Source organism: Caenorhabditis elegans, chromosome IV, assembly GCF_000002985.6.
Source record: "Caenorhabditis elegans chromosome IV".
In the NCBI taxonomy this organism is placed as follows: domain Eukaryota; kingdom Metazoa; phylum Nematoda; class Chromadorea; order Rhabditida; family Rhabditidae; genus Caenorhabditis; species Caenorhabditis elegans.
In genome coordinates this window covers 13,187,497-13,204,900 of record NC_003282.8, presented here as the reverse complement: position 1 = coordinate 13,204,900, position 17,404 = coordinate 13,187,497, and the positions used below count along the sequence as shown (strand labels likewise).

Here is a 17,404-nt window from a genome sequence, read left to right as displayed (position 1 = left end):
ATATCTCGTAGCGAAAACTACAGTAATTCTTTAAATGACTACTGTAGCGCTTGTGTCGATTTACGGGCTCAATTTTTGAAAATAATTTTTTTTTTCGAATTTTGACAACCCGTAAATCGTCACAAGCGCTACGGTAGTCATTTAAAGGATTACTGTAGTTCTAGCTACGAGATATTTTGCGCGCCAAATATGATGCGTAATACGCATTCTCTGAATTTTGTGTTTCCGTAATAATTTCACAAGATTTTGGCATTCCTCTTTAAAGGCGCACGGATTTATTCCAATGGGTCTCGGCACGCAAAAAGTTTGATAGACTTTTAAATTCTCCTTGCATTTTTAATTCAATTACTAAAATTTTCGTGAATTTTTCTGTTAAAATTTTTAAAATCAGTTTTCTAATATTTTCCAGGCTGACAAACAGAAACAAAAACACAACAAACATTTTAAAAATCAGTTTTCAAATTAAAAATAACGATTTCTCATTGAAAATTGTGTTTTATGTTTGCGAAAATAAAAGAGAACTGATTCAAAACAATTTTAACAAAAAAAAACCCCAAAATTCGCCAGAAATCAAGATAAAAAATTCAAGAGGGTCAAAATTTTCCGATTTTACTGACTTTCACCTTTTTTTTCGTAGTTCAGTGCAGTTGTTGGAGTTTTTGACGAAAACTAGGAAAAAAATCGATAAAAATTACTCAAATCGAGCTGAATTTTGAGGACAATGTTTAAAAAAAAACACTATTTTTCCAATAATTTCACTCATTTTCAGACTAAATCGAAAATCAAATCGTACTCTGACTACGGGTCAGTAGAGAGGTCAACCATCAGCCGAAGATGATGCGTCAAGATAGAAGGAGCTTGCTAGAGAGGAACATTATGATGTTCTCTAGTCATCTAAAAGTCGATGAAATTCTCGAAGTTCTCATCGCAAAACAAGTGTTGAATAGTGATAATGGAGATATGATTAATGTGAGTTTTTAATCGAATAATAATTTTAAAAAAAAATTGATAATATAAAGAATATTTTTGCAGTCATGTGGAACGGTTCGCGAGAAGAGACGGGAGATCGTGAAAGCAGTGCAACGACGGGGAGATGTGGCGTTCGACGCGTTTTATGATGCTCTTCGCTCTACGGGACACGAAGGACTTGCTGAAGTTCTTGAACCTCTCGCCAGATCGTAGGTTTTTAAAGTTCGGCGCAAAAGCAAGGGTCTCACGGAAAAAGAGGCGGATCGTAATTTTGCAACCCACCGGCACGGTTTTTTCCTCCGAAAATCGGAAATTATGCACTTTCCCAAATATTTGAAGTGAAATATATTTTATTTACTGAAAGCTCGAGTGATTATTTATTTTTTAACACTAATTTTCGTGGCGCAAAAGGCCATTTTGTAGATTTGCCGAAAATACTTGTCACACACACACACACACATCTCCTTCAAATATCCCTTTTTTCCAGTGTTGACTCGAATGCTGTCGAATTCGAGTGTCCAATGTCACCGGCAAGCCATCGTCGGAGCCGCGCATTGAGCCCCGCCGGCTACACTTCACCGACCCGAGTTCACCGTGACAGCGTCTCTTCAGTGTCATCATTCACTTCTTATCAGGATATCTACTCAAGAGCAAGATCTCGTTCTCGATCGCGTGCACTTCATTCATCGGATCGACACAATTATTCATCTCCTCCAGTCAACGCATTTCCCAGCCAACCTTGTATGTTGATGCGAACACTAAATTCTGAGAATGCGCATTACTCAACATATTTGACGCGCAAAATATCTCGTAGCGAAAAATACAGTAACCCTTTAAATGACTATTGTAGTGTCGATTTACGGGCTCGATTTTCGAAACGAATATATGCTCGAATTGTGACAACGAATTTTAATTTGTCATTTTTGTGTTTTCTTTTGATATTTTTGATCAATTAATAAATTATTTCCGTAAACAGACACCAGCGCTACAGTACTCTTTTAAAGAGTTACAGTAGTTTTCGCTTCAAGATATTTTGAAAAGAATTTTAAACATTTTGAAAAAAAATCATCTAACATGTGCCAAAACGCTTTTTTCAAGTTTCGCAGATTTTTTGATTTTTTTCATTCAAGATATGCTTATTAACACATATAATTATCATTAATGTGAATATCTTGTAGAAATTTTGGTTTTCGTTCTAGTATGCTCTACTTTTGAAATTGCTCAACGAAAAAATCATGTGGTTGTTCATATGATGACGAAAAATGCATTTTTTATATATTTTCCCCTATTCATGTGTGCAGAAAAATGTAAAAAAGCGCATGCATTTTTCGACATTTTTTACATCGAACGACAGCTCACTTCACATGCTGAAGACGAGAGACGCGGAGAAATACCACACATCTTTCTGCGTCTCTCGTCTTCAGCATGTGAAATGGGATGTCGGTCGATGTAAAAAAATGTCGAATAATGTAAAAAATGCATGCGTTTTTTTACACTTTTCTGCACAAATGAATAGGGGGAAAATGTATTAAAATACATTTTTTGTATTTTTCAACATCACATGATTAACCCCATTATTTTTTCGTTGAGCAACTTAAAAAGTAGAGAATATTAGAGCGAAAACCAAAATTTCTTCAAGATATTACCTTTATTGATAATTATAGATGTTAATAAGCATATCTTGAATGAAAGTCAGCAAAAATATGTGCGAAACACCTGAAAAAAATCAAAAATTCTGCGAAAATTGAAAAAATGCATTAAAATACATTTTTGCATTTTTCTACATCACATGAATGTAGAAAATTAAAAGGGAAATCAAAATTTCTAGAGGATATAATTGAATGAAACATTGCGAAATTAAAATGTGCGAAACGTCAAAAAAGAGGAAATTTGGGTATCAAAATCGATCCTAAAACCAACACATTTCAGCATCCGCCAACTCTTCATTCACCGGATGCTCTTCTCTCGGATACAGTTCAAGTCGTAATCGCTCATTCAGCAAAGCTTCTGGACCAACTCAATACATATTCCATGAAGAGGATATGAACTTTGTCGATGCACCAACCATAAGCCGTGTTTTCGACGAGAAAACCATGTACAGAAACTTCTCGAGTCCTCGTGGAATGTGCCTCATCATAAATAATGAACACTTTGAGCAGATGCCAACACGGAATGGTACCAAGGCCGACAAGGACAATCTTACCAATTTGTTCAGATGCATGGGCTATACGGTTATTTGCAAGGACAATCTGACGGGAAGGGTACGGCGAAATTATATTACCCAAACGCGAAATTTTTGCCATTTTTGCGCCGAAAATGTGGCGCCCGGTCTCGACACGACAATTTGTGTTAAATGCAAAAATGTATAATTTTGCAAAAAACAAAATTTTGAACTTCCGCGAAAATGATTTACCTAGTTTCGAAATTTTCGTTTTTTCCGGCTACATTATGTGTTTTTTCTTAGTTTTTCTATAATATTTGATGTAAAAAACCGTTTGTAAATTTTCAGACAATTTTCCGCATACAAAACTTGATAGCACGAAATCAATTTTCTGAATTTTCAAAATTATCCAAAAATGCACAATTTAAAATTTGTGAAAATTGGCAAACGGTGTTTCAATATGAAATGTATTTTTAAAAACTTTAAAAACCACTCCGGAAAAGCAATAAAAATCAAAACAACGTCACAATTCAAATTCAAAAGTTATTCATCCGATTTGTTTATTTTTGCAAAATTTGAAAAAATCATGAAGGATTTAGAAAAGTTTTATAACATTTTTTCTAGATTTTTCAAAATTTTTTTTAACAAATCGAGAAAAAGAGAATGAAAAATCGATTTTAAAAATATCCACAGCAACGAGAGTTTGAAATTACAGTACTCCTTAAAGGCGCACACCCCATTTGCATTGACCAAAAATTTGTCGTGTCGAGACCAGGTACCGTAGTTTTTGTCGCAAAAATTGCACCATTGGACAATAAACCTTCCTAATCACCAAAAAGTAAAATTGAAATCTTCGAAAAGCCAAAAAATTCAAAAAAAAAGTCGAATTTCGATTTTTTTTTTGGTTTTTTGGTCCCAAAAACCAAAAAATCAATTTTTCGTCAAAATACCAAAAGAAACCCAAAAAATTTCCCAGCCTTGTTCCTAATGTAAACTGATATTTAATTTCCAGGGAATGCTCCTGACAATTCGAGACTTTGCCAAACACGAATCACACGGAGATTCTGCGATACTCGTGATTCTATCACACGGAGAAGAGAATGTGATTATTGGAGTTGATGATATACCGATTAGTACACACGAGATATATGATCTTCTCAACGCGGCAAATGCTCCCCGTCTGGCGAATAAGCCGAAAATCGTTTTTGTGCAGGCTTGTCGAGGCGGTTCGTTTTTTATTTTAATTTTAATATAAATATTTTAAATAAATTCATTTTCAGAACGTCGTGACAATGGATTCCCAGTCTTGGATTCTGTCGACGGAGTTCCTGCATTTCTTCGTCGTGGATGGGACAATCGAGACGGGCCATTGTTCAATTTTCTTGGATGTGTGCGGCCGCAAGTTCAGGTTGCAATTTAATTTCTTGAATGAGAATATTCCTTCAAAAAATCTAAAATAGATTTTTATTCCAGAAAGTCCGACGAAAAAATTGCGATATAATTACGAAATTTGTGATAAAATGACAAACCAATCAGCATCGTCGATCTCCGCCCACTTCATCGGATTGGTTTGAAAGTGGGCGGAGTGAATTGCTGATTGGTCGCAGTTTTCAGTTTAGAGGGAATTTAAAAATCGCCTTTTCGAAAATTAAAAATTGATTTTTTCAATTTTTTCGAAAAATATTCCGATTATTTTATATTCTTTGGAGCGAAAGCCCCGTCCTGTAAACATTTTTAAATGATAATTAATAAATTTTTGCAGCAAGTGTGGAGAAAGAAGCCGAGCCAAGCTGACATTCTGATTGCATACGCAACGACAGCTCAATATGTTTCGTGGAGAAACAGTGCTCGTGGATCATGGTTCATTCAAGCCGTCTGTGAAGTGTTCTCGACACACGCAAAGGATATGGATGTTGTTGAGCTGCTGACTGAAGTCAATAAGAAGGTCGCTTGTGGATTTCAGACATCACAGGGATCGAATATTTTGAAACAGATGCCAGAGGTACTTGAACAACAATCGATCTGCTAACTTTTTAAGGCACAGAAAAATAGGCAGAGCGTCCTTTTGCAAGCCTGCCGCGCGTCAACCTAGAATTTTAGTTTTTAGCTAAAATGATTGATTTTGAATATTTTATGCTAATTTTTTTGCGTTAAATTTTGAAATAGTCACTATTTATCGGGTTTCCAGTAAAAAATGTTTATTAGCCATTGGATTTTACTGAAAACGAAAATTTGTAGTTTTTCAACGAAATTTATCGATTTTTAAATGTAAAAAAAAATAGCGAAAATACATCAACATCAAGCATTTAAGCCAAAAATTGTTAACTCATTTAAAAAATTAATTCAAAGTTGTCCACGAGTATTACACGGTTGGCGCGCGGCAAGTTTGCAAAACGACGCTCCGCCTCTTTTTCTGTGCGGCTTGAAAACAAGGGTATCGGTTTTAGATTTTTCCCCAAAATTTAAATTAAATTTCAGATGACATCCCGCCTGCTCAAAAAGTTCTACTTTTGGCCGGAAGCACGAAACTCTGCCGTCTAAAATTCACTCGTGATTCATTGCCCAATTGATAATTGTCTGTATCTTCTCCCCCAGTTCTCTTTCGCCCAATTAGTTTAAAACCATGTGTATATTGTTATCCTATACTCATTTCACTTTATCATTCTATCATTTCTCTTCCCATTTTCACACATTTCCATTTCTCTACGATAATCTAAAATTATGACGTTTGTGTCTCGAACGCATAATAATTTTAATAACTCGTTTTGAATTTGATTAGTTGTTGTGCCCAGTATATATGTATGTACTATGCTTCTATCAACAAAATAGTTTCATAGATCATCACCCCAACCCCACCAACCTACCGTACCATATTCATTTTTGCCGGGAATCAATTTCGATTAATTTTAACCTATTTTTTCGCCACAAAAAATCTAATATTTGAATTAACGAATAGCATTCCCATCTCTCCCCGTGCCGGAATGCCTCCCGGCCTTTTAAAGTTCGGAACATTTGGCCAATTATGTATAAAATTTTGTAGGTCCCCCCCATCATTTCCCGCCCATCATCTCAAATTGCATTCTTTTTTCGCCGTGATATCCCGATTCTGGTCAGCAAAGATCTTTCTCATAGCCCATTCCATTCGAGCTTTCTAATAGGAATTTGAAAATTTTCGAAATTCCAGTAAATAATATTGGAAAATGGATTTTTCGAGTTTTCAGCAACACAAATTTACTTGAAACCCCATTTTCCAAAATTTCAATTTTTTCAAATTTCCCGCTATCTTCCAAAATACTCTTGTACGTTTATTATATTTCCCTCGTTTTTCTTCGATTCCTCCTCTCCGCGCACCCAATAAGTTTTATATATGTTGAGATTTATATAGCTTGTTATTATAATTATATATTTATAGATTATTATAGTTGCTTTTCTCGCCGTATGTTTGTGTGTGTGTGATTGGTATACATAGATAAAAGAAAACAAGGTGTTAACAAAACAAAGGTGAAAAATAATCAACAATTAAAGAAGGAAACAAGCTAATATAAAATTTCGCACATATATGATATGCAAGCTTCTGACAATTCCCTAGTGAGTACTACAGATTAAGAATATGTGCACAAAAATTAAAGGCTGAATTTAAGCTTCTCAAACCTCCCAGATTACAAATATTACGGGAACATATAATTCTGAGCATGCGTACTGTGCAACATACTTGACGCGCAAAATATCTCGTAGCGAAAACTACAGTAATTCTATAAATGACTACAGTAGCTCTTGTATCGATTTACGGGCTCGAATTTCAAAATGAATTAAAATAATTTATTTGTCGATGGAATATTAAAATTAAGCAAAACATGAGAAAATAATACGAAATAACCAAGGGAAAAATGAGAAGTTGCTGTCACTATTCAAAAAGTCCCTCATTTCGAAAATGGGGACCGTAAATCGACACAAGCGGTACAGTAGTCACTTAAAATAATTACTGTAGTTTTCGCTACGAGATAGCTTGCGCGTCAAAAATGTTGCCGAGTACGCATTCTCAGAATTGTTTGTTCCCGTAATATAATTTTCTAAATGTACGTCCTTATATTATATTCTCAAAGTGCAAGAAGTCATTAGAAGTTATAATATATGAAATTTTTATCAGATTTCATATTTCAGTTTTTGAAACAATATTATGTAAACTCAAAATTTATCTGACCTCAAACATTCATGACTGTTCCCACTTTCTCATTCCCACGAGGTGCAATGATAGAGCTACATTAGAGACAGGTGTTCATAGGACCATACTATTTGCTCGCAATCCTCGATTGTTCACCCTTTCTTGTTTTTTCATTCTCTTTCGTTCTGTAAGATAGCACTTCTCTATTTTCTGGTTATTCCAAACAATGACCAAGCCTCTTCATGACATTGCCTGCCAAAAAATTGCCGAATTCGTTCAAAATGGTTAGTTTTTTGGAGATTTATCTCAATCTTACACTAAAGTATTTTTACAGGTTCATACGATAACAGAGAATTTGAACTTGATTCCAAATCGAGTAACATTGTTTATTCATATTTAATGAATCGAGATAAACCATTCAATTTAAAAACCATCCATAAACTGAACGTAACAAAAGTTACACTACACCCCCAGACACTGGATGAGAACACTGCAAGGCAACTGAAACAATTCTCGTTGAAAGAATTGAAAATTGGAAATTTTTCTAAATCTAAAAGTTGGTGCATATTTAGAAGAAGTAAGTTATTACGAGCAATAGATACATTTTTTCATTTTGTTTAGAATCAGATGTTTCACGGGTTTCTGGCTGGGCCCCTCGGTGTATTTTGTGCAAACACCGTCACGCGCAAACATATGTTCCATACACGATAAAGGCCATTCAGTTATCGATTGTTCCATTCAATTTACAGAATTTTCAAAAAAAAATTAGAAATTTCGAATGGAAAATCTTAATAAAACCTTTAAAAAACGTTGAAGTAGTGGAAAAGTTCTAAAAGAATTAATGATATTTGGTAAAAGGCTTTATACATCGAACATTTTTTATACAAAGAAAAATCAATTTCTGTAATAATCCCTCAATTTTTTAGAAGAAACCCGTCATGTTGATATTGTCCGCATTTTGGAAGCTGTTCTGAACGAGGAAACCCGTAAAAATCTTCAGTACTTACACATCGAAAAAGATCAAAAACTAATGAAAAGATGGACTGCAAAGGTATTAAGTTATCTTAACATATAATGTTTTAACTAGGTGAAACTGTTTTTCACACACTTCCCGTCACACAAAGGGTTCGCGACAACGCGAAATTTATGTGTTTAAACGAAGTGACGTTATTGGTCTACGGCAATCTACGGCTATTGGCCCATATTTTCAAATGAGTTTTAGAATTTATTGCGCTCCAAATGTTAGCATCAAGAGTGCCAATTTTTTTTAATTTTTGGAAAATCGAAAAACAAATAACAATGTTTGGAAAAAAAAACCGATTCTTTGACAAATATTTTCAAATTTAGACAATTTTCTTCCTCTCCAGAAGAAAAGTGTATGTTTTCTTATGTTTTTTTTAAATAATCATCAACATAAACGACACTTTATAGAATGTAAATAATTTTTGGTAACTTTCTAAACGATTTTTTCAATTTTTTAAAATATTCTCTGAAAAAAACCGCACCATTATTTTTCAGATTGGAAACATGTTACCATCACTAACACATTTAACTATGAGCGATGTTCATATCAATGAAGATGATTTCTATCAACTTTTCGGTAATTTTTCAAATCTTCGGTCATTGGATATCAGTGGAACCAATATCTTAAACATTGCCGGTATTTCGAGATTAAAACAACTGGAAGTGCTCGCTCTGAGAGATTTTTCAATTGCCACATATACGGAGCTTAAAGATTTATTTAACTTAAAACACCTGAGGGTCTTGGATGTATCACAAACAAGGTAAGTAAACTTTTTAAAAACTGTAGCTATATAGTCAACGATTCGAATTCAATCTTGCTAAATGTTTCTTTTAACTTTTCTCTTGCATTATCTTTCTAATTGTTATTTTCATTCAGATTTAATCTCCATTCTAGAAATAATATTGTCGAGCAGTTCACAGAATGTAAAATGGAATTACCAGAGTTAAGATTCATGGATTGTACCAGAACCTCGTTGAGCGGTGACATTTTAGAGTGTTTACTAAAAACGCAACGTAATCTTCAGTTAGTTACAACAATAAGTACGATGTGCAGTTTTGCAGTTTCAATACCAAATATCATTTCAGTGACTGAAGCGGAAACATCACAATATAATGATGTTCGGGTTTTGAATACTGCATACTTTCATAAATCTGTTCAAGCTCTAGTTTACTGTTTAACTGCAAGAAAAGAATTTGACAGTGGATACTGTATGAAAGCAATCAGAATTTCAATCTCTGAAGATAACTTGCAAAATCTCAATATTCCTTCATGTATAAAAACAATTGTAAAATCAATGCAAACGTTTGATTCAATATCTGTTACGCAAAATGGGCTCAAGTGTTTGATAATATTCGGAATGTAAGTCGAAATTTTTTCTTCGAAAACTTGATAATTCTTCGCGCCTTTCTAACCAAATTTATTTTTTCATTTACTTGAGCAATAAAGACACGTTTTATAAATTATAGTAACCACTTCTTAAAAGTATATGAATATGGTTAACATCAGTTAAGACTTTTTACTATTTTTCAATTAAAAAAAAACGCTTCTAAACAGGTCAAAGATAATTAAATTATCATGTTTCACGCTAAATGTGGAACTCAAAACTATGAAAGCTATACACTTTCAAGAAAAAGCAAACCAACATTTTAATTACGAAAATAAACACAAATTGAATATAATCAACTTTCAGGCTCTATTCCAACCAACTGTGTTCAAACGGAGTGACGTTATTGGTTGAAGCTTTAATGAGCTTCGTTTATTTGTACAAAAGGATGATTTCAGAAGCATACGTAAAAGTCAATATTTCCTACTGGAATGCCGTCGAGAAACTTGTAAATTTGAAATTGGGAAAACTCGATTTTGATAAAATAAGCAAAACCGCTATGAGTTTTCTATTAGAGAATCGAGTAAGCAAGGCTCTTCGTACCAGAGCATCAAGTGTTTTGTGCCAGTGCATACATAGAATGCATTCTGATGAATTAAAATCTCTATCTGAAAAAACTGAGAATGTGAATCGATTAGTCGATATACTGGAATGGAGTGTAGGACAGAAAAATGAAACGAAGCTTTCGGAATTTTTTGAAATCACTATCAAAATGACTGAAAAAAGTTCAAAGGCTTGTACCAACATGATACAAGCTGGAATAATAAGTATTTCATTGAGTTGCATGGAAAAGGTTGAGTCTAATGATATTACTACGAAATGCTTGGAGTTGTTAACAAATCTGTCATCCGCTCTGAATTATGACTCTTTGCAAGAACTCTACACATCATCAAATGTCGATAAGATTGGGCAAGTATTTAATAAAATTTTCTTCGTTAATTAAAAGTCAAGTCTACTTTTGAGGATTTGATACCTAAACAGGGAACTTCTAGTGCTTAACTCTTTTATTGAGCCTTCAGTAGATAGAACCGCTGGTAGAACAAAAAAAAATCATTATAGTTTAATCGAAAAAGTTCCAATTAATATTTCAAGTTCAAAAATACTTTCGGTATGTACATGTTGTTGGAATCCGATTTTAAAATATCAAAAAGTCAACAACTTTCTTATTTTTTCTGTGCGTGCTAAAACGTAGCTTACTTTTTCTGTAACAACCTTAACTTTTTTTTTCTTATTTCAGGCTAATGCTTACTCGACAGAAAAATGACATAACGTTCCAAACTACTTCATTGCTCACAAAACTATTGCACCACGCTGAAGGGAACCAGGTTCAATATAAACTCATCAATCAGTTACTGGCTGAAAGTAATCGCTTAGCAATTGGAATTGACAAGATTCATATTTGAAAAATTCTTTGAAAAGTGCCAAACAAATTTGTTCTATTAAAAGTTCCCATTAAAAAACCCCAATCAAATTTCCCTAATACATTACAAATGACCCTATTGCATCATTCCTCAACTGTTCAGAAGTTAGGGCTCTTTACGGTTTTTGAAAACTTGTTTCTTTTATGTAAACTTGCATGTTTGAATCTTTCTCTGTTCCTGATTAAAAATCAACTCAGTTTCATAAATCTTAAACCACAATTATGCGATTCTTTTAAAGAAGGATTCTCAAAGTGCAAGAAGTCATTAGTAGTTATAATATATGAAATTTTTATCAGATTTCATATTTCAGTTTTTGAAACAATATTATACTTAAAATTTTATCTGACCGCAAACATCCATGACTGTTCCCACTTTCTCATTCCCACGAGGTGCAATGATAGAGCTACATTAGAGACAGGTGTTCATAGGCCCGTACCATTTGTTCGTAATTCTCACCCCCTTCCAGTCTTTTTGTTTTTTTTTCTCGTTCTGCAAGATAGTACTCCTCTATTCCCTGGTTATTCCATACAATGGCCAAGTCTCTTCACGACATTGTCTGCCAAAAAATTGCCGAGTTCGTTCAAAATGGTTAGTTTTTTGGAGATTTATCTCAATCTTATTACGGGAACAATAAATCATGAGAATGCGTACTTAGTGCATTTTATTTGACGCGCGATATCTCTTAGCGAAAACTACAGTAAGAACTCAAATAACAATAGATATTTAAGCTCTTACTGTAGTTTTCGCTAAGAAATATCGCGCGTCAAATAAAATGCACCACGTATTCTCATGATTTATTGTTCCCGTAATACATTAAAGTATTTTTACTAATGATCATACAGTATTCTACAGTATCCACACAGTACTCCTTAGTAGGGTAGGATTACTGTAGTTTCGGGAATTTTAATATTTAGTGCTGGAGTACTGTATGGGTACTGTAGGATTACTGTATAATCACTGCAGTTCCAGAAATTCTGTTTTGACTGAAACCCCGCATTAACGATTGTGTACCCAACGCTACTCAACTTAATCCAATCACTCTGCAAAAGCCAAAAAACGGAAAATTTTCGAAACTACTGTATTCCTACAGTAGCCCTACTACGGTACTCCAACACAATCCCCTTACCTTTTTAAAAACCAATACTTAAAATTTCCAAAGCCTACAAAACTAAAAACTGATTAATAGTGAAAATTTCCGACTTTCTGAAAACTGCAAATTTGCTTTCGAAAAAAAAACAATAAAAGTTTCAGTTGATTCTGACAGAATTGAACATTTTCAGTGCACATGGTACTTTTTGCCAGTTTGGCTGACCAGCCGTGCCTACCTACAGACCTATAACTCCCCCATACCGTACCGCCTTTACCGCTATGTACAATACTGTTTGGGTTTGAATCAATCTTGCATAATGTAATTCTTTAAAAAAAACACAGCAAATTTTCAATAAATTTCATTCAAAAGATCTCATTCAAAAGATCTCATTCAATAAATCACGAAATTATGCCATAGTTCCAGTGGTTGCCGTGGATCCAGTAGTTCCAGTAGTTTCAGTAATTCCAGTGGTACTTGAAGTACTTCCCAATGTTGTCGCACCCGTCTTTCCAGGAGAAATCGTCTGCATTGCGGTCGTAGTTGCTCCGAATCCAACTCCAGTGAGACCAGCGGTTGTCGCAGAGACATCACATCCATATCGTCTGTACATGCCGCGGTACCTGAAAGTCAATATTTTCTTATATAAAAATAATATACCAAACATCCACTTACCAATATCCATAAACAGTTCGTCGCAACACGTAACATATTCCACCCCCGATAGCCAAAGTAAGGAGAGTGCCCAAGACAAATCCCAGGTAGATTGCCCACCACCACCACTTTCCATCGACATACACTCCAGTTGCTTCAAGATTCGATTGTAGGTCATTGTCAACAAGTGAAGCATCCGCAATCAATTGGAGAGGTGCGACGGTAGTTGTTGCAGCAATATTCTTAATGGGTCGTGCAGTGGTTGTTGTGGCGACTTCTGGTGTTTGTACTGTAATCAGTTCTCCAGATTCCCCGAAAAGTTTTCCAACAACAGTCACTTTTTCATTTGCCATTGTTTTACCACTGGCGATTTTCTGAAATAATTAAATATTTAAAGGTGGAATACAGGTGGAGTTTATGGAATCAAAAATTCTGAGATGTCTCGGAATTTCGTGTTTCCGTAGTAACTGAAAAAAAAACAAACCTTGGAGAAAATGCCGGCAGTAGCGCGTAGACACCCATCGGATGGAAAGAAGAATGCCAACTTTGAGCTTGAAGCCGAAGTGTATCCCGATGAATCGCTTTGCACAAACTCTCGATGATCGTTTCCGATGTAGAATTCTCCAGCAAGATCTCCTTTACTTGTTTTGACACCGTATCCGAACTCAATTCCAACTACATTATCTTCATCATGGTACGGGCTCATCATCTCAATTATCGACGCTCTTCCTTTCTTTCCCCAAACAACGACTCCACTCTTGAACAGCACATCAATGGTAAAATCGTCCTGGCAGCTGGGTTTCTTAGAGTCATCCAAAAATCTATCGGGATCAAAGCAAATTCTGAACGACGAGCACTCCTTCGGATTCAGATAGACCATCATAGAGTATTCGCCGGGATTCATCTGTATTTTGACAATTGATCCTTTATCGCAAGTGGTGTCGCATTTCTGATAGGTGACAGCTGTACTATCGTTTTTCTTCGATTCAAAGACGAATGGGACTCGCTCCACGATTTCGGATTTCTGAATAAAAATTCAATAATGGGGAGTTGTCAAAATGCTCTCGAAAAATGCAAAAACTTCAATAATGAACTTGCTCACCTCATTTGAAAAGAACAAGCTCTTCAAGTTGAGTCGATCCTCATTCGCAGGCAACCAACGAGGGACTTGAGCAAATGTTTCTGGTGTCTCCAATAATGTTATCAACGTAGATCCTACTTTCGCATAGCAGTTTCCTTCGTTAGCAAACAGGATTGAGCTAGTCGGAGTGGAGCCCTGAAAGAGCAAGAATGAAGATTCCAGTATGAGCACCAAAAAATGTTACCTCGGGATATGTTGCCTTTTTGTCAGAACAAATGTTGGTTTCCGGTTTCTCTGGTTTCGGAGCTTTTGCATTTTTTGAGTAAAGCGCCGGGTCAAAATTTACAATTTCCTCCAACTGATCTCCATCACCTTGGTAGACGTCATTTGAGCAGGTGAACAACTCGCATTCCTTCTTGAAATCCCGATTGAACTTGACAAATGAATTATCCGCCTTCCCAATAATCGTTCGAGCCGGAGTTGGATCACATTTTACAACAACTTCCAATGAACTGGGGCCTGTATAAGCTTCATTCAATGTCGTTGCTGTTCTTTTTCCACACGTAAAGAACTCCTTCGGGAATACTCCGAATTCACTTGAAATATTGCGACCTTGTTGCGGTTCACCAGCACCGAGCGGAAGGTAGACACTAGGAACGAGTGTCTGTGTGACATCTGTTGTAGCAGGTGGAGCAGTTGATTTTGGTTCCTCTGTTGTAGCAGGTGGAGCTGCTGGACCGTCGGCAAATGTCACGGGAATCAACGATAGCAAGATCACAGTGAAGTGTAGAACTGAAAAAAATCTATCGGTAAAACTGCCTAGCGATGTACGCCTGCTCCGCGCCTACCGCAAAAATACAAAGTTAGAAACGGGTGCAGGCATGAAATAGCCTGCCTTAGCACCTACACCTACTGCCAAAATATACATAAACTGCAGGCAAGCGGTAGGCACGCAGATTCACATTAAGCAGGCAGTAAGCACGCAGACAAAACGGCAGGTGGGTAGGTAAGCCGGCACAGGTAGGCTCGGAGATTGCAAATGTGACTGCCTACCTCACGCCTGTCCACTTTTAGGCAGGCCAACAACATCTGGAACATAACCTGGAACATACCTTTCATGACGATTCTGCAGTTTTTTTTCTTCTTTGATGTCCAATTTGAAGCGAGCTGATGTCGTACCACACCCGGTCGGTTAAAAGTTGAAGAATAAATCGATTTTGGTTTTACCACGATATGTCGACAATTTATTTTTCTTTTTTTTACGGGAGGTTTTAAAAACAACAATAATAAAATGTCACGTAAGAAAATTGATTTTGAAAATTTTATTTTTTGAGTAATTCGTTTCTAGACAGTAGTATAGTGAGCTCACTATACTACTCTAGTCCAGTAGTGGGTTTTAAAAAATTGATTTAATCATTTTGAACCGGAAAGAGGGAAAATACTATTGTAAGGATTTTCTGGTTCCCACCTCTCCAATATAAGAGCATTACTTCAGTCTAGTTTTCCAGGTCCAGCAAGTGTCGTCGTAGCGAATGCATGTCTGTATTCGGCCGTCACCGCTGCCAACAACAACGACCTGCTACCTGTCTACCGTACACAATGCAAACGCGCCCCGTTGGACGGCGCGCTCGATTCGCCTCGGATTGCCGCCCGCCAATCCTCGTCAGCCGGGAGTATAAAAGACCGTCGTCACGCTCATTCGAGGTCTTCTCTAATTCCTTTTACTTGTGTCATTTATCGCTCTTTGCCCCTCTTTACATGTCCTATTAACTCGGTGTTTTCTCTATTAGTTTATCCTTAATAAACCGTAATAACCTCAAAACCTTCCACTCTTACTCTATAGTGAAGCAAAAAAATAAATTTAAAAAATCTAAACATAATTAACTTCATTGTGTTATTTTCAGCATCAACATGACGTCGCTGGATGTTCTCAAAGAAGCACACCGGGCCATACACCAGCACACAAGTGTCGCGTACGTGCGAAAGTTTTCCGTAAAAATTTAATATCGCAAAATTTCAGATGCATTTTTCCTGTTCGTGCACTCGGAAATCCATCTGAGGCGGTCCGAGAGAGCCAGGAATTAGGGAGCATCTCGAATTGCCAAAGCTTTACGTAAGTGATATATAGATCCAGAACCTGGAACATATTCAACAAACTGCGCTTCAGTCATTTGAACTCATTTGAAGAAGCTGAAGGAATTTGAGGAAAAAACATGTCCCTGTTTCGACGTAGAAATTTTTGCAATGTTTTTCAAAATTTAAAATCACTTATAAAACCCATGGTTTTCTATAAAAATCCGTATAAAATAAAACGTGCAAAACAATGGATACGCTTGTGAATGATCGATGAATTTAAAAATAAAGTTTCGTAAATCTCGAAAGAAATAATTTCATTGGTGCTTAACCTACTTAAACGCGAACTATGAGAAAACTGCATGATTTTGTAAAACGTAACTATTTCAGTCACCGGACCAAAGCTGACAGTGTCTTCATCTTGCACGCCAACTTTCACAGCCTTCTCGGAGATGGGTATGTTTTAATAATCACGGAAGATGTTATGTACTTCTAAAATTTCAGATGTGGACATGTCGGTCACGCGAATATTCGTGACGGCGGCGTTGCAGGTCCGGTCAATGAGGAAGCTGGTGTCCCAAATGCCGATTAGCCGATCTTTGCTTTGCAATCAAACTTCATTCAATCATCGTTTCTTCTGCACCCTCAAGGTGTCTAATTTCTCTTTATAGCCGTTTACGTTTATTGTATTTGAAATGTTCTCGATCCTTCAACTTCTTAAGTTGTTCTTTCTAGTATTTTTTTAACATAAATTCCCTGATCCTTTCAAAAAGATCAAGGCATTTGTAGTAAAGTTTGTCCGATGTTTTGTAAAACTATGTTTTTCCAAAATTTTGTCCAAGTTGAATAGTTTATAAATGAATATTTGGAAAACATGAAAATCAAGTCTGACTATGAGTCAGCCAGAAGTGATTACATTATCAAAACTGCCAGCGTACAGAAATTAAGAATTGAGTAAAATTACCATGACATTTATGTACTTTAATCGAATTTTTGAAGTTTTTTGGATTGCTCTTTTATATACATGTAAGTTTTAGTGTTAAGAAAAACTTTTTGATTGTATTAAGCACGTTTTTTGAATCTACCAGCCGACAGCCACAGCCGACAGCCGACAACTGAAAACTTCAAGACGTACCAGAACGGTGACTGGTTTTTTTTTGAATTTTTTTTTGAAAAAACTGTCCCGTGGGCCTACTTATTGAAATTTTATATTTATTTTAAAATCGTTTCTTGTTGACCTTGTGAAAACTTTAAAAAAATGCTCTACTAGCCGACTTGCCAGCCGCTCAGCCCTGATTCTGATTGTTTTTTTTTGCACTTTTTGAACGATTTTGAGTAATTTTCGAGACAAAGTTTAACAAAGCTTTTCCCAAGTTTTGGGTACAACG

The 17,404-nt window shown here is 35.8% G+C and overlaps 5 protein-coding genes and 2 non-coding genes across 9 annotated transcripts; 4 read left to right on the top strand and 3 right to left on the bottom strand.

The window, feature by feature from the left end:
• Positions 1–763: 763 nt before the first annotated feature.
• On the top strand, positions 764–6,640 carry ced-3 (Cell death protein 3 subunit p17; the record flags this gene model as incomplete). 2 transcript variants are annotated; one of them, NM_001268779.3, is made up of 8 exons in its annotated part: positions 764–969; positions 1,033–1,178; positions 1,457–1,710; positions 2,899–3,230; positions 4,143–4,356; positions 4,411–4,538; positions 4,893–5,132; positions 5,609–6,640. In NM_001268779.3, the coding sequence occupies 8 exons, from the start codon at positions 835–837 to the stop codon at positions 5,669–5,671; spliced, it is 1,512 nt and encodes a 503-aa protein (NP_001255708.1). The 2 variants fall into 2 exon arrangements, with proteins under 2 accessions (NP_001255708.1, NP_001255709.1); NM_001268780.3 differs by lacking the exons at positions 764–969; positions 1,033–1,178; positions 1,457–1,710 and having other exon boundaries at positions 3,012–3,230; positions 5,609–5,671.
• On the bottom strand, positions 4,612–4,761 carry C48D1.12. The gene has a single exon (NR_056876.1). It is a non-coding gene; the product is annotated as an Unclassified non-coding RNA C48D1.12 (non-coding RNA).
• Positions 6,641–6,918: 278 nt separating the features above from the next.
• Positions 6,919–6,939, bottom strand: 21ur-12992. Its single transcript, NR_056875.1, has one exon.
• Positions 6,940–7,518: 579 nt separating this feature from the next.
• Positions 7,519–11,338, top strand: C48D1.1 (Zer-1-like leucine-rich repeats region domain-containing protein; the record flags this gene model as incomplete). Of its 2 annotated transcripts, NM_001047463.3 has the most annotated exons (8): positions 7,519–7,576; positions 7,627–7,869; positions 8,219–8,343; positions 8,811–9,076; positions 9,193–9,356; positions 9,402–9,675; positions 10,007–10,609; positions 10,938–11,338. In NM_001047463.3, the coding sequence occupies 8 exons, from the start codon at positions 7,519–7,521 to the stop codon at positions 11,101–11,103; spliced, it is 1,899 nt and encodes a 632-aa protein (NP_001040928.2). The 2 variants fall into 2 exon arrangements, with proteins under 2 accessions (NP_001040928.2, NP_001040929.2); NM_001047464.4 differs by lacking the exons at positions 7,519–7,576; positions 7,627–7,869 and having other exon boundaries at positions 8,323–8,343; positions 10,938–11,103.
• A 223-nt stretch (positions 11,339–11,561) lies between these two features.
• On the top strand, positions 11,562–15,765 carry F58D2.5 (Macro domain-containing protein). Its single transcript, NM_001392425.1, has 2 exons — positions 11,562–11,709; positions 15,452–15,765. Exons 1-2 carry the CDS (start codon positions 11,652–11,654, stop codon positions 15,742–15,744), a joined length of 351 nt encoding a protein of 116 aa, NP_001379531.1. The 5' UTR covers positions 11,562–11,651; the 3' UTR covers positions 15,745–15,765.
• On the bottom strand, positions 12,552–15,184 carry F58D2.2 (VWFD domain-containing protein). Its single transcript, NM_070135.5, has 6 exons — positions 15,056–15,184; positions 14,188–14,735; positions 13,965–14,138; positions 13,347–13,886; positions 12,884–13,236; positions 12,552–12,831 (listed from the first exon to the last, which is right to left on the bottom strand). Exons 1-6 carry the CDS (start codon positions 15,060–15,062, stop codon positions 12,618–12,620), a joined length of 1,836 nt encoding a protein of 611 aa, NP_502536.2. The 5' UTR covers positions 15,063–15,184; the 3' UTR covers positions 12,552–12,617.
• A 76-nt stretch (positions 15,766–15,841) lies between the features above and the next one.
• F58D2.4 (uncharacterized protein) lies at positions 15,842–16,898 on the top strand. Its single transcript, NM_001268777.5, has 4 exons — positions 15,842–15,916; positions 15,964–16,056; positions 16,407–16,472; positions 16,521–16,898. Exons 1-4 carry the CDS (start codon positions 15,855–15,857, stop codon positions 16,606–16,608), a joined length of 309 nt encoding a protein of 102 aa, NP_001255706.1. The 5' UTR covers positions 15,842–15,854; the 3' UTR covers positions 16,609–16,898.
• The last annotated feature ends 506 nt before the right edge of the window (positions 16,899–17,404 follow it).

What these genes read in the sequence shown, in the direction of transcription:
- F58D2.2 (NM_070135.5), bottom strand. An exon ending in CTGCCGGCATTTTCTCCAAG is followed by an intron (nt 13,237 to 13,346) that starts GTTTGTTTTTTT and finishes TAATTATTTCAG; the next exon opens with AAAATCGCCAGTGGTAAAAC. An exon ending in CGAACTGTTTATGGATATTG is followed by an intron (nt 12,832 to 12,883) that starts GTAAGTGGATGT and finishes ATTGACTTTCAG; the next exon opens with GTACCGCGGCATGTACAGAC.
- F58D2.5 (NM_001392425.1), top strand. Translation starts at nt 11,652, where the DNA reads ATGGCCAAGTCTCTTCACGACATTGTCTGCCAAAAAATTGCCGAGTTC. An exon ending in TGCCGAGTTCGTTCAAAATG is followed by an intron (nt 11,710 to 15,451) that starts GTTAGTTTTTTG and finishes CTAGTTTTCCAG; the next exon opens with GTCCAGCAAGTGTCGTCGTA.
- F58D2.4 (NM_001268777.5), top strand. Translation starts at nt 15,855, where the DNA reads ATGACGTCGCTGGATGTTCTCAAAGAAGCACACCGGGCCATACACCAG. An exon ending in CACCAGCACACAAGTGTCGC is followed by an intron (nt 15,917 to 15,963) that starts GTACGTGCGAAA and finishes GCAAAATTTCAG; the next exon opens with ATGCATTTTTCCTGTTCGTG. An exon ending in TCGAATTGCCAAAGCTTTAC is followed by an intron (nt 16,057 to 16,406) that starts GTAAGTGATATA and finishes TAACTATTTCAG; the next exon opens with TCACCGGACCAAAGCTGACA.